General features: G+C 48.1%; 1 protein-coding gene across 1 annotated transcript in view; it reads right to left on the bottom strand.

The window, feature by feature from the left end:
- Positions 1–1,758: 1,758 nt before the first annotated feature.
- The window catches only part of abcc5 (ATP-binding cassette, sub-family C (CFTR/MRP), member 5), a 20,668-nt gene continuing 6,968 nt past the window's right edge, over positions 1,759–15,458 (bottom strand). Inside the window, 26 exon segments of the mRNA XM_062419971.1 lie at positions 1,759–1,860; positions 3,064–3,228; positions 3,305–3,418; positions 3,515–3,593; positions 3,769–3,928; positions 4,408–4,569; positions 4,572–4,596; positions 5,096–5,185; positions 5,255–5,441; positions 5,995–6,256; positions 6,259–6,279; positions 6,784–6,913; positions 7,418–7,564; positions 8,401–8,576; positions 9,250–9,343; positions 9,689–9,832; positions 10,216–10,419; positions 12,013–12,085; positions 12,160–12,284; positions 12,485–12,556; positions 13,449–13,570; positions 13,627–13,667; positions 14,455–14,515; positions 14,518–14,566; positions 14,568–14,602; positions 14,842–14,960. Of these exon segments, the coding sequence (XP_062275955.1) occupies positions 1,759–1,860; positions 3,064–3,228; positions 3,305–3,418; positions 3,515–3,593; positions 3,769–3,928; positions 4,408–4,569; positions 4,572–4,596; positions 5,096–5,185; positions 5,255–5,441; positions 5,995–6,256; positions 6,259–6,279; positions 6,784–6,913; positions 7,418–7,564; positions 8,401–8,576; positions 9,250–9,343; positions 9,689–9,832; positions 10,216–10,419; positions 12,013–12,085; positions 12,160–12,284; positions 12,485–12,556; positions 13,449–13,570; positions 13,627–13,667; positions 14,455–14,515; positions 14,518–14,566; positions 14,568–14,602; positions 14,842–14,960 (2,959 nt within the window).

The raw sequence follows: 15,458 nt of genomic DNA on the forward strand, positions 1-15,458 counted from the left end.
CAGACTCGTTGATAAATCTAACCTGACAATTTACATTTCACATTAAAAAACACTTAATTACCTTAAATTACTAAACTTATAACGTTAAACTAAACGATCGGATAACGTCCGTTAGCTTAGCATAATCTCACGCTAACCTGCATTAATATTATTAAATCTAAAACACAAATTACTGCAGAAATTAAACAAAGTCACACCTACATTCACAGAGGGTTTGTTGTTCTTTTGGCTCATTAAACTCTGTTACTTCCTGTTTACACATTACTAAACTCTAACTGGATAAAACACTGATTGAAAAGGTTCATATTCAGCTTTTAGTGATTATCTGTTTATTTATGTTCTGATGTCTGACGTTAAACAAACTAGAGATGAACGTATGTAGAACTACTCGCCTGTTACACCGGATGAAAGACAGAACACTAAATGTGTGACGTGTATCTAATGAAATACTCAGCTGGCATCAGTATCACTTTAAATGTGACTTGGATTGATGTCATCATTATTTAAACGATACTCAGCCTTAACTGTGGCTGCAAAGATATTCCAGTAGTAAAACATCGCTACAGCAGCGTATCGCGATATTGTATCGATACACAGACGCCAAATATCGATATTTTATTATAATTGCCTTTTCAGTCCACTAGATGGCGCTAGTTTGTTTTCTGAGCAGAGGTGACAGTCAGCGTGCAGGAGGAAGTTTTCCTATAATTTGCAGTTTAAAAAGGTAATGAATTGCAATTAGGGATGCTCGATATTGACTTTTCTGCCAATATCCGATATACCGATATTCCCCAACTCTTAATTTCCGATACCGATATTTGCAGGCTTTTTACACCAAAACTATTAACATCATAACATATCTCCTACTGTTGAATTAACACATTATGCCTAATTTTATTGTGATGCTCCACTGGATGCAAACATAAATGCAACATGGCTTTCCACATGTAAACACTGTCTGTGCAAAATAAGAGAACAACTTCAACTTAAGTTATGGAACAAAGTGCCAACATGGCACTGCCATATTTATTATGCTGCTTTGCAGTCATTGCAAATTACACATTTACTATCCGTAGGGAACGGCCACGGTTAGAGACCCACGAGTCTAGCGTGTTGTTGTTATACGTCATCAAGCGCCGGTAAACGTCCCATGCTGCGTTCATGCAGGCTCGGAAATGCTGAAGCCTACAGAACAAATATTGGTTATAAAAACCTGATACCGATACATTTTTAAGTGAATATCGGCCGATAATATCGGACATCCCTATTTGCAATATATTTAAAATCGCAATAATATGGTATCATGACACAAGTATCATGATAATGTGGTATCATGGAGCTTCTGGTGAATAAATATAGAGCTGGAAATGTGAATATGAGTTATTCAAGTCTAAATGTTGCAGCCTGGTTGAGTTAATGAATAATAACTAACAGACTGAGAGATGAAACAGAGAATATGAGTGACAGAATAATAAGTGAGTGAAGTGACAGAGGAGTGAAAACTAGAACAGTTCAGACTTTAATAAACAGTCTGAAGACTTTGTAAAATCGTTCCAAACACACGGTGCCGGAGTTCATCGTCATGTTAAAACACAGACCTGCTCACATCAGGTCAGCTGACAGAAAAATGTTCATGTTGCAAAAAAAGCAACAGAGATGATTCAGACTCTGAGTTTATGAATATATTAGTGTTTCATATTCAGGTCTGCTGTGAACATGTGCAGAGGTTTAAATGTCAGCACCTCTTCATCTTCATCTTCATCCTCGGACTGAAATCTTGTTCTCCACGGCGACCATCATGGAGCGAAGCCGCGAGTTCTCATTGGCCAGCAGCCTGGACGGTGTGTCGAACTCCACCACCTGACCAATCACACGGCAGGAAACAAACATGAAGTCTCTGTCCATATTGTCTTTTATGTGTCTCATTGTTTTATGTCTGTTGCTGTTTTTATTATTTCATTGTCCTGCTGTTCAATGACAATAAATACATTAATCTGATCTTTTATTTTAAAGCTAATATTTTAGGTAAAAACAACATTAATCACAGTTTGTTGATGATACTGTGTTATATCTGAATCATTGTTTATAGCAGCTGAATCTTTATTTTGAAAAGCAACACTAAATATTCAGCATCTGTGATATAATATATATAATATATAATATATCTGTCATATAAAACACTGACAGGCTTTCTAAAGACATGTTTAGTTGTTACTTATTCATTTATATATAATATATATTAAAAACATACATTGAAAAGAAATTTGTGGTTTCAGTAAGTTAGATGAATAATTTTGGGCCTTTATGTAAACTATGTAGTACTGAAACTATACTGAATTTATCTGTTTTGTCATTCTCTTAATTTTATGAGATAAAAATTCAGTAATTACTAAAATCATGGAGAATTTTTAAAAGACAAAGAATAAAATTGTTGACAATAAAAGACTCAAATCTGATTAAAACCATAGACTGTATATAAAATGGACGTAACATCCGTGACGTCACCCATTGGTTTGTGGACTGCTGCTCGGAGGCCAATAGTATCGGATCTGAGCAGCGCCATCTTGAAAAAATTTCAGGTGCATGCTGGGAAAAATAAAAACAGGGATTCTACTTATATGGGCATCAGGAGGAGCATGAGGCGCCCTCCTGAACCTGTGAACCAATCAACCTGTCAATCACCACGTAGCCACGCCCTAATGCATACCCTGCTTTATCATCACATATAAAATCAGGGAGGCCAAAATGTCCCAAATGAACATCATACTGCATTGAAGAAGGCTTTAAACTAGCGATTGAGACCATAAACACATTTTGAAAACGTTTACTGAGGTTAGAAATCAAGTGAGAAGTTGGTGAATTCTCCATTGACTTGTATTGAGACGGAAGTCCTTTTGACACCAAAACGGTCGCCCCCTGGTGGCCTTTTGATTTTTTTAAGTTTTAAGTTACTTCCGCGTTGGCATCATTTCAGAGGACCGGAACTCCCCGCCTGGATAAAATTAATAAACATTTTCATCAAAAGATACAAATTAAATCATATCCTACTAATAAAATTCGTACCTGGCCCTGGTTGAGCACCATGATGCGGTCCGAGGCGAGCACCGTGTGCAGCCGGTGAGCGATGGTCAGCGTGGTGCAGTCCTGGAACGAGCTGCGGATCGTCTCCTGGATCAGAGCGTCCGTCTCAGCGTCCATGGAAGCTGTGGCCTCGTCCAGGATCAGCACCTGAGAGACGAACCGGCCAATCAGACGACAGACGGGTGGCGAGGGCGAGTTAAAGTGTTTGATGTCTGTCTCTCACCTTGCAACGTCTCAGCAGCGCTCTGGCGACACACAGCAGCTGTCTCTCTCCTACTGAGAAGTTCTCACCGTTCTCAACCACCTCCGACTCCAATTTCAGGGGCAACTGGGAAACCTGAGCAGGTGGACAGGAGGACAGAAGGATATAAAGGTTTAGCGTTGCTTTTCAATATAAAGTTCAGTTGCTATAAACAGGATCATCAGCACTCACACATTCCTTCATGTGACTCCTCTGCAGAGCGTCCCAGATCTGCTCCTCTGTGTGCCGGTTAAACGGGTCCAAATTAAACCTGGAGACCAAACCACACATTAAACAGGATGTCACATGACCAAACTCTTCAAAATAAAGGACCAAACTCTTCAGAATAAAGGAACAAACTCTCCAAAATAAAGGACCAAGCTCTTCAAAATAAAGGACCAAACTCTCCAAAATAAAGGACCAAGCCCTTCAGAATAAAGCTCTACCTGAGTGAGCCGCTGAACAGAACCGGGTCTTGAGGGATGATTGACAGTTTGCTGCGGAGGTCGTTCAGTCCGACGTCGCTGATGTCGACGCCGTCGATGAGAACGGATCCTCCAGAGCACTCAACGAGCCGCAGCAGCAACACACCCAGAGACGACTTCCCTGCACACACACACACACACACACACGCACACACACACACACACGCACACACACACACACACACACGCACACGCACACACACACACACGCACACACACACACACATACACATACACATACACATACACATCCACATACACACACACACACACAGATACATACACACACACACACACACACACACACACAGAGATACACACACACACACACACACACACACACACACATACACATACACATACACACACACACACACACAGATACACACACACACACACACACACACACACACACATATTATTATTATAGCTTCATTGTTTTGTACGTTGCTGGACCTGAGTACAAATTTCCTTTCATGTGCAAACAAATAAACAGACAAACTAAACTTGAACACACACACACACACACACACACACACACACACACGCACACGCAAACACACACACACACACACACACAGTCTGACCTCTGACCCTCACCTGAGCCGGTGCGTCCCACGATGCCGACCTTCTCTTTGGGCCTGATGGAGCAGGAGAAGCGGTTCAGGACCAGAGGAAGGTTCTGCTGATATTTCATCTGAACCTCCCTGAACTCCAGCTCCCCCTGCTGGGGCCAGTCAGCGGGGGGGGCGCGACCTTTGACCGGGCCGGAGCCTCCTGGGACAGAGACTGGAAACATCATGTTCTCTAGTTTACAATCCCATAAAAGGTGAGATGGAAGGAGCTGGTTGTTAAAACTCTTATATAATACTACCCTACTTCCTCTCTACTTCCTCTCTACGTCCTCTCTACTTCCTATCTACGTCCTCTCTACTTCCTCCCTACGTCCTATCTACTTCCTCCCTACTTCCTCTCTACTTCCTCCCTACGTCCTCTACTTCCTCCCTACTTACTATCTACTTCCTCTCTACTTCTTCTCTACTTCCTCCCTAATTCCTTCTTTCTCCCTACTGGAGACCAATAAAGTGAACTCTGTACTTCCTCTCTACTTCCTCTCTACTTTCTCCCTACTTCCTATCTACTTCCTCCCTGCTGGAGACCACTAAAGTGACCTCTCTACTTCCTCTCTACTTCCTCCCTACTTCCTTCTCTTTCTCCCTGCTGGAGACCAATAAAGTGACCTGACCTCTGAATAGAGTTCTTGTGAGCCGGGTCTGTGGATCAGTACCTGGATGTAATGGTGGATTCTCTCCACTGAGGTGAACCGAGCTTCGGTCTCAGAGGCCAGACGCACCGTGAACTGGAACAAACCGGTCAGCTGAAACACAGGAACACGTTGTTAGATCCTGGTTCTGGTTCTGATACTGGTTGTGGTTCTGGTACCGACCTGCACGGCGTAGGAGATGGCGAGGCCGGCGTAGGCGGGGGGGATCTGCCCGTGCATCAGGACCATCATCAGAGCCGTGATGCTGATCAGAGCGACGCTGATCAGGTCCAACCGGACCGCCAACCAGCGCATCGCACAGCTGAACAGGAAGAGCGGAGCCTGGTTCTGCTCCAGCAGAGACTGGTACCTGAACACAACACAGGGTCACTGGAGCCTCCTCCTCATCACCTCCTCCTCCTCTACCTCCTCCTCCTCATCACCTCCTCCTCCTCCTCATCACCTCCTCCTCTACACCTCCTCCTCCCTCCTCCCTCCTCCTCACTTCCTCCTCCCTCCTCCTCATCACCTCCTCCTCCTCATCACCTCCTCATCACCTCCTCCTCACCTCCCTCATCACCTCCTCCCATTCACTTCCTCCCTCCTCCTCCTCTTCACCTCCTCCTCCTTCCTCTCCCTCCTCCTCACCTCCTCCTCCTCACCTCCTCCTCACCTCCCTCACCTCCTCCCTCCCCCCTCCTCCTCTTCACCTCCTACCCCTTCCTCCATCCTCACCTCCTCCTGATCACTTCCTCCCCCCTCACCTCCTCCTCACCTCCTCCCCGATCACTTCCTCCCGATCACTTCCTCCCTCCTCACCTCCTCCTCCCTCCTCCTCATCACCTCCTCCCTCCTCCCCCCTCCTCACCTCCTCCTCCTCCTCCACACTTTCCTCCCTCCTCCTCCTCCCTGTGTGTGCTGACCTGAGTAGGAAGTCGGTCCCCCCGGGTCGTAGGCCTGCAGTGTGGGGAGCCCCCTGTATGGAGGAGGTGATGTGGGCCATGAAGGGGGAGGTGGTGATGTTGTCCAGACGCTTCAGCTCCCTGATGAAGACTCTGGAGACGAAGTGCAGCGCGGCGAACATCAGCACCAGAGGAGCGACCGCCGCCAGTAACCATGGAAACACGCAGCTGATGACGGCGAGGCAGAAGAACACCAGGATCACGTTGTGGATCAACATCTCGCCTGGAACGGCAGACGAGTGTCGACTGGAGGGAGGAGCAGGAGAAAGGAGCGTTACAGGAGCACCAGGAGCCCCAGGAGCCCCAGGAGCCCGAGGAGCAAGAGGAGCACCAGGAGCAGCAGGAGCACCAGGAACACCAGGAGCACCAGGAGCCCCGGACGCTCCAGGAGCACCAGGAGCCCCAGGAGCCCCATGAGCAGGAGGAGCCCCAGGAGCCGCAGGAGCACCAGGAGCCCCAGGAGCACCAGGAGCCTGAGGAGCATCAGGAGCAGCAGGAGCACCAGGAGCACCAAGAGCCCCAGGAGCACCAGGAGCTCCAGGAGCACCAGGAGGAGCCCCAGGAGCACCCGGAACCCCAGAGACCCAAGGAGCAGCAGGAGCTCCAGGAGGAGCCCCAGGAGCCCCAGGAGCACCAGGAGCACCAGGAGCAGGAGGAGCACCAGGAGCCCTGGACGCTCCAGGAGCACCAGGAGCTGGAGGAGCCCCAGGAGCACCAGGAGCACTAGAAGCAGCAGGAGCCCAGGCCTACCTTCGTCCAGGTCTTTGGAGAAGCGGTTCAGGATCCGGCCCGTCGGCGTCGTGTCGAAGAAGCTCATTGGACAACAGAGGATCTTATGGTAGAGATCATCATGGAGCTTAGAGGAGGCGCGCAGCGTTCCCTGCAGGAGGAGGAGCAGGAGATCCAACACTGATCAGAACCAGAACTACACCAGGAGGAGGAGAGGAGCGGGAGGTAAAGGTGAAGAGGAAGAGGAGGGGAGGTGAAGAAGAGGAGGTGAAAAGGTAGAGGAGGAGGTGAGGAGGAGGAGGTGAAGAGGAAGAGGAGGAGAGGAGAGAAGCATGAGGAGGAGGAGGAGGAGGTGAAGAGGAAGAGGAGAGGAGGAGAGAAGCAGGAGGAGAGGAGGAGGAGGTGAAGAACATGTGAAGAGGTGGAGGTGAAGAGGAGGAGGAGATGAAGAGGAAGAGGAGAGGGGGGTGAAGGTGAAGAGGAGAGGAGGAGATGAAGAGGAGAGAAGGAGGAGATGAAGGGGAGGAGGGAGGAAGAGGATGAGGTAAAGGGTGAAGAGGAAAGGAGGAGGAGGAGGAGGTGTAGAGGAAGAGGAGGACGAGGAGGTGAGGAGGAGGAGGATGTGAAAAAGAAGGATGGAGTGAGTCTTCCTCACCTTGACGAAGGCGACTCCTCGGAGGAGTTTGAAGAGGAGCATGACTCCCATGGAGGAGGCGTAGATGGCGGCGTACTGTTGCATCATGGGATTGTCCTTCATGCTCAGGCTCACTGCCGAACTGTTGCCCCCGGTTACCGTCATGTTCTGCAGGAGGAGAGAGGAGGAGAAGAAAGGAGGTGAAGAAGAGAAGACAGGAGTCACAGGGGAGGACATGAGGTGGAGGAGAGGAGGAGGAGGAGGTTAAAAGATGAAGAAGAGGAGGTGAAGAGAAAGAGGTGAAGATGAAGAGGTGTGGAGTAGCAGGTGGTGAGTAGGAAGAGGAGATGTAGAGGAGGAGGTGTAGAGGAGGAGGCGTAGAGGAAGAGGTGCAGAGGAGGAGGTGTAGAGGAGGAGGTGCAGAGGAGGAGATGTAGAGGAGGTGTAGAGGAGGAGGTGCAGAGGAGGAGGTGTAGAGGAAGTGTAGAGGAGGTGCAGAGGAGGCGGTGTAGAGGAGGAGATGTAGAGGAGGACGTGCAGAGAAGGAGGTGCAGAGGAGGTGCAGAGGAGGTGTAGAGGAGGTATAGAGGAGGCATAAAGGAGGAGGTGCAGAGGAGGCGGTGTAGAGGAGGACGTGCATAGGAGGAGTTGCAGAGGAGGCGGTGTAGAGGAGGTGTAGAGGAGGCATAAAGGAGGAGGTGCAGAGGAGGCGTTGTAGAGGAGGTGTAGAGAAGGTGTAGAGGAGGCATAAAGGAGGAGGTGCAGAGGAGGCGGTGTAGAGGAGGTGCAGAGGGGGTATAGAGGAAGCATAAAGGAGGAGGTGCAGAAGAGGAGGTGTAAGGGAGGTGCAGAGGAGACTTAGAGGAGGTGCAGAGGAGGAGGCATAGAGGAGATGCAGAGGATGTATAGAGGAGGCATAAAGGAGGAGGTGCAGAGGAGGCATAGAAGAGGCGGTGTAGAGGAGGAGGTGCAGAGGAGGTGGTGCAGAGGAGGAAGTGTCTCACCCCGCTGCCCTGGTTGATCCAGTAGCTGAGCCACAGCTGGCAGAAGGAGGAGCTCCCCACGTTGAGAACAAACAGAGCGAGGATGAGGAGGCAGGAGGAGGCGCCACCGCAGGAGGTCACATAGAGCCGAAACACGGGCCAGCCGACCCCCCCGATCTGCTGCTCCTCCCCCAACGCTGTGTTTCACAGAAGGAGGAAACATTACAACAATAAAACACTATAAAAACACCACAAATGTCTTTTATTCTGAAATAAGGAAGTAGCTGTTATATACACTCTCTCTGCTCTCTGAGACATGAATAAAGGTTTAATCCTCCTGTTGTCCTCGAGTCAAGGAAGGAAGAAGGAAAGGAGGAAGGAAGGAAGGAAGGAAGGAAGGAAAGGAGGGAGGAAGGAAAGGAAGGAAGGAATGAAGGATGGACGGAGGAAATAAGGAAGGAAGGAAGGTAGGAGGGAGGAAAGAAAGAAGGGGGGAGGGAGGGAGAAAAGAAAGAGGAAGGGAGGAAGGAAGGAAAGAAGGACAGAGGAAAGAAGGAAGGGAGGAAGGCAGGGAGGAAGGATGGAAAGGAGGGACGGAAGGAAGGAGGGAGGAAGGGAAGGAGGGAGGAAAGAAGGAAGGAAGGGAAGGAAGGAGGAAGGAAAGAAGGGAGGAAGGAAGGAAAGAACCTTTCATAGAGGACTCAGAGCAGATATGAAGGAAGGGAAGAAAGAGAGAGGAAGTCAAGAAGGAACAGTCAAAACAGACAGGTTCAGTTTGACCCGGGAGGACGACACAAAGGTTTAATCACATTCATTGATCAGTCAGATCCACTATTAAAGGGTTAAAGGTGTAACAGTGTTCTTTGTTACCGTTATCTTTGATGACCGCAGCGTTCTTCTTCACTGATCCTGGTTTACTGTCAGCTGACTTCCTCTGAGAGCCACCACACTTCCTGCTGGGAGCCTGAGACAGAGAAAGAGAGACAGGTAGAGAGACAGACAGGTAGAGAGACAGACAGATAGACAGGCAGACAGACAAATAGACAGACAGACGGAGAGAGAGAGACAGATAGACAGACTGAGAGAGAGAGACAGACAGAGAGACAGACAGACAGACAGACAGGTAAAGAGACAGACAGACAGACAGACAGACAGGTAGAGAGACAGACAGGTAGACAGACAGACAGAAAGACAGACAGAAAGACAGGTAGAGACAGACAGGTAGAGAGACAGACAGACAGAGAGAGAGACAGACAGACAGGTAGACAGACAGGTAGAGAGACAGACAGGTAGACAGACAGACAGGTACCTCTATATATGGGCTCTCTCCGAGCTGGAAGTGGTTAAACATGGAGGCGTAGTCTCCGTTCAGTTTCATCAGGTCGTCATGGTTACCCTGCTCCACTATACTGCCCTCCCTCATCAGGATGACATCATCACAGTCCACCAGGTACTACACACACACACACACACACACACACACACACACACACACACACACACAGGTTACCTCTAACTGTGAGGATGCTACCTGTGAGGATGTTACCTGTGCTACCTGTGAGGATGCTACCTGTGAGGATGCTACCACAGTTCTACCTGTGAGGATGCTACCTGTAAGGATGCTACCTGTGAGGATGCTACCAGTTCTACCTGTGAGGATGCTACCTGTGCTACCTGTGAGGATGCTACCTGTGAGGATGCTACCACAGTTCTACCTGTGAGGATGCTACCTGTAAGGATGCTACCTGTGAGGATGCTACCAGTTCTACCTGTGAGGATGCTACCTGTGTTACCTGTGAGGATGCTACCTGTGCTACCTGAGAGGAGGAAGCTCACCTGCAGCTGGTGGGTGACGAAGATGACGGTCTTTTGGCGCAGCAGCTTCCTGATGCCGCTGTGGAAGATGTGATTGGCTACGTGTGCGTCGAGGGCGCTGAGCGGGTCGTCCAGGATGTAGACGTCCCGGTCGCTGTACAGGGCACGGGCCAAGCTGATTCGCTGCCGCTGCCCGCCGCTCAGGTTGGCGCCGCGCTCGCCAATCTGACAGGAAGTAAACAAGACCTTCAGATAGCTGCAGGTATTCAGCTGTTCATTCATATTATGGAATGTAATGTAATATAAAGTAATGTAATGTGGTGTACAGTAATGTAATGAAGTAATGTACAGTGATGTAATATAATGTAATGTAGTGCTGTGTAATGTAATATAATATAATGTAATGTAATGTACAGTAATATGAAGTAATATAGTTTAATGTAATGTAGTATAATGTAATATAATGTAATGGCCTGCTTGGAAAAAATTCTCAAAATGCCTCAGAATTTGGCTTCTGACAAGGTCCTGAACAATTGCAAACTGTGAGAAAACCGTAACTCCTGTCCAAAAACCGAAAACACTGTGAGAGACACAGAAGCCGGCAGATTCTGACAGTGTTTATTTTATTCAGATATTCCTTAAAATGAGCGCGTAAGCTCAGTGCGAAGACAGAGTGAGATTCTTTTGAGAAAAAAAAGACGATTACATTAGGGTCAATGCACCACTGTGGGGATTGGGACAGGTATTGCTGCCGGTCTCGGCAAATTTTGTGCTGACCCCGCCTGTCAATGTCACATTTTATGAATCCCAACACCTATGTCTACATTTTGACCAAAAATTATTTGTCTCCTTTTCACGGATTGGCCGTGAGCTCGAGTTAAAAATAAAAATTAAGGTTATTTTTTACTGCTTCTCACACTCAAGCTTACTGACGCTTCCACTCTAACTTTGAAGAAAAAGTGATTTCCACTCCTCGTTTGACTGCTCATAGTTTGAAAAGTTTACATGTTATGTAAAAACAGTTTGGTGTTTTGGAGAGATCACAAGTTTTCCTCCGTTTTAAAGTTTGAATCACATTTCTACGTGCAGGTATGAGAGAGCTAGATGACTCCGAAAAAAGGTGACATTTTGTGGATTTAAAAAAAAAATTCCCATTCATTTCCAATGGAGAATTATGCCCGGTTTTTGGGAATAACTTTAGGAAAAAATGCCCTGACAGCCTCTACAGCTTTACTGCTGTAGATGGAGTGCCTCGGAGCTTAGCACCCGTGGCACTAATAATATAATATAGTTTAACGTACAGTAATATCATATAATATAATGTAATATAGGAGTAGTGTAATATCATATATTATAATGTAATATAGGAGTAGTGTAATGTGGGACACCTGAGCTCCAGTTATTATTATATAGCATTTATCTGTTTTTCTGGTCAGACACACAGTTTATCTTCTAGCTAATATTCAGAAATGTATTTTGTCTGTTTGAGTGAATAAACACAAATGATCCAGCTGTCAAGTTCATACAAATAACATGAGCATTAATACTGAGATTACCCATCCAGCAGGTCCATGTGGGCCCATAAGGGTTCAATATGGGTCCCAAGTGGGTTTGTCCACAGTTGCCATGGTGACCCCACCTGTGTTTGCCCATATGGGCTTCAAGTGGGTTCTGACTGGGTTTTAGGTGGAGCCAGTGTTGCTGATTTATGATGTCTGATGTTATGTTATTATTATCATTATTATTATTATCATTATTATTGTTATTATTATTAACACACACTTTCTATACTACAGTACAAACAGGAAGTGATGTCACCTCTGTGAGGTCGGCGTTGGGCAGCAGGGCGAGGTCCGGTCTGAGGCAGCAGGTGTTCAGCACCGCCTGATACCTGCAGAGACAAAGGGTCAGTGAATGCACCTCTGAGGACAGAACCAGCCAATCACAGCGCAGGGACGGTCTCACCTGTCCTCCTGGTATTCCCGCCCAAACAGGATGTTCTCTCTCAGCGAGGCGTTCAGGATCCAGGCCTGCTGAGCCACGTAGGCCAGCCGTCCTCGGACCGCCACGCTGCCCTCCAACACCGTCATCTGTCCAGACACCCATCATCAATACTACTGATCAGTCATCAATACTAGTGATCAGTTATTAATACTACTGATCAGTTATGAACACTACTGATCAGTCATCAATACTAGTGATCAGTTATTAATACTACTGATCAGTTATGAACACTACTGATCAGTCATCAATACTAGTGATCAGTTATTAATACTAGTGGTAACATCACCTGTCCTAAGATGGCCGAGATCAGAGACGTTTTTTCCACTGCCGACACTTCCACACACACAACCAGCTGCCCCTGAGAGAGAGAGAGAGAGAGAAGAGAGAGAGAGAGAGAGAGAGAGAGAGAGAGAGAGAGAGAGAGAGAGAGAGAGATGTAAATGCAACATGGCTTTCCACAGGTAAACACTGTCTGTGCAAAATAAGAGAACAACTTCAATTTAAGTTATGGAAAAAAAGCCAACATGGCACTGCCATATTTATTATGCTGCTTTGCAGTCATTTACTATCCGTAGGGAACGCTTGGAAATAGTTCCAAACCACAGACATAAGCCCCGTTTTCTGGAGGCGGGACCTTTTACAGGAACATCCTCTCACTCGGTCCTCCTCAGCTGTTGTGTCTCCAGCAGAGTAGGATCCAGATAGGACCCAGATAAGACCCAGATAAGGACCCAGATAGGACCCAGATAGGACCCAGATAGGATCCACCGGACTCCAGCCACGGTTAGCCACAGTTAGAGATCAACGAGTCTAGCGTGTTGTTGTTGTTAAACGTCCTCAAGCGCCGGTAAACGTCCCATGCTGCGTTCATGCAGGCTCGGAAATGCTGAAGCCTACAGAACAAATATCGGTTATAAAACCCGATACGATACTTCCCGATATTACATTTATAAGTAAATATCGGCCGATAATATCGGACATCCCTATCAGAAAGAGATGGTGGCGTTTTACTGGAGTTGTGGTGATCTCCCATCATCTCGATGGTTTAAGCTGAGCTGTTTTAGGTCAGTCTGAGTCAATCTGTTCCCGGTCTGTCTGAACACAATATCACACGCTGATATTATCACAAGTATTTCTGTCTTTCAGGTCTGTAGAGTGCCAGTCTGAGTCCAGGCTGAGGGAGTCAGGGTTCCACACGGACCACTGAGCCTCTTTTCTTCACTCTAACAGGATTTGTGGTATTTTATTACCTGCTGGATCTTCAGGTCGATGTGGTGCAGAGTGCTCTGCAGTCGAGGAGACACCAGAGGGGACGGGCAGAGGAGGGGGGGTAACACCTCCACATCCTCGCCTTCTTCCCCCTCTTCCTCATCTGGACTCAGGGCTCCTTCTCCTCCTCCTCCTCCTCTTAGTAGGGAGCCCAATCACCTGCTCCTGCTCCTCCTGCAGGGCCACTCTGTCCTCTGCTCCTGTAGGACACAGAGACACCAGATATTTAGCCCTCCTGTTGCCCTCGAGTCAAGGAAGGAAGGAAGAGAAGGAGGGAGCAAGGAAGGAAGGAAAGGAGGAAGGAAGAAGGAAGGAAAGGTGGGAGGGAGGAAGGAAGGATGGAAAGGAGGGAGGGAGGAAGAAGGGAAGGAAAGGAGGGAGGGAGGGAGGGAGGAAAGGAGGGAAGGAAGGAAAAGGAAGGAAGGGAGGAAGGAAAGGAAAGGAAGGAAGGAAGGGAGGGAGGGAGGGAGGGAGGGAGGAGGAGGGAAGGAAGGAAGGAAGGAAGGAAAGGAGGGGAGGAAGGAAGGGAGGAAAGAAGAAGGAAGGAAAGGATGGGGAAGGAAGGAAAGGAGGGAGGAAGGAAGGAAGGGAGGAACGAAAAGAAGGAAGGGAGGAAGGAAGGAAAGGAAGGAATGAAGGACGGAGGAAAGAAAGAAAGAAGGAAGGAAGGTGGGAGGGAGGGGAGGGGGGGGGGAGGAAGGGAGGAAGGAAGGAAGGAAGGAAGGAAGGAAGGAAGGAAGGAAAGGAGGGAGGAAAGAAATAGAGAAGGAAGGAGGGAGGAAAGGACAGACAGAAGGAAGGAAGGAAGGGAGGAAGTTTGTTTTTTAATGATTTGACCGGTGTGTTAATACGCTTTATAAATAAATGTGATATTTGGTGTTAAAATATAAACGTGAGTCTGTTATGTGTTGAGTGTTGTTTTTTCCAAGCAGCCCCTGAACGCAGCATCAGCTCTACCAACAAACAGGTGCAGTGAACGTCTCGTACTTGTCTCTCGCTGCTCGGACAGACGGGCTCGGCTGGGCGCTCTGCCCGCCTCCTTCCCAGCCAGACTGGCTCCACTCATCTCCACGGCAACCTGAGGATCGCCAGGCAACGCACCGGACGCCGTCGATCTCCGGCAACAGGAAGAGACCTCTGAAAAGAGAACGAGAGGCGGCTGAAACTGAGCCCAGAGTGTCTGAGGATGAAAGATAAAAGAATAAAAGATGAAAGAGCAGGAGAGTTGGTTTTTATTTGAATGTAACTCAGCAGTTTGGCCTGCTGGGGGCGCTGCAGCTGCTGCGATTAGTCTGGTCCTTCCTTCCTTCCCTCCAGCAGCCGGGGGGAACAGCTGATACCCCCCCCCCCCCCCCCCCCCCCCCACCCGCATACTGAGCCTCACCTTGAACCTCTCCACGGCCACAGACGCCTCCGACAGAGACTTCACAGAGAAAGGCGTGACCTTTAGGGCAAAGGTCATGGCGTTGAAGACCGTCACAACGGTGAAGGGCCTGAAGAGACAGGAAGTGAGACGGGAAGTGAGACAGGAAGTGAGACAGGGATTGAGACAGGGATTGAGACAGGAAGTGAGACAGGAAGAGAGACAGGAAGAGAGACAGGAAGTGAGACAGGAAGTGAGAGAGGAAGAGAGACAGGAAGTGAGACAGGAAGTGAGACAGGACGAGAGACAGGACGAGAGACAGGAAGAGAGACAGGGAAGGTGGGACAGGAAGAGAGACAGGAAGATAGACAGGAGAGAGACAGGAAGAGAGAGAGGAAGTGAGACAGGAAATGAGACAGGAAGTGAGACAGGAAGAAAGACAGGAAGTGAGACAGGAAGAGAGACAGGAAGTGAGACAGGAAGAGAGAAAGGAAGAGAGACAGGAAGAGAGACAGGAAGTGAGACTTTCTTTCTCCTCTTCATCCTCTTTCTTTCTTTCTTTCCTTTTACTTTGAGTTTTCTATTTCTTCTTCCTCCTTTCTTTCTTTCTTTCTCTTTCTTTCATTCT

Source organism: Scomber scombrus, chromosome 5 (assembly GCF_963691925.1).
Source record: "Scomber scombrus chromosome 5, fScoSco1.1, whole genome shotgun sequence".
Lineage (NCBI taxonomy): Eukaryota > Metazoa > Chordata > Actinopteri > Scombriformes > Scombridae > Scomber > Scomber scombrus.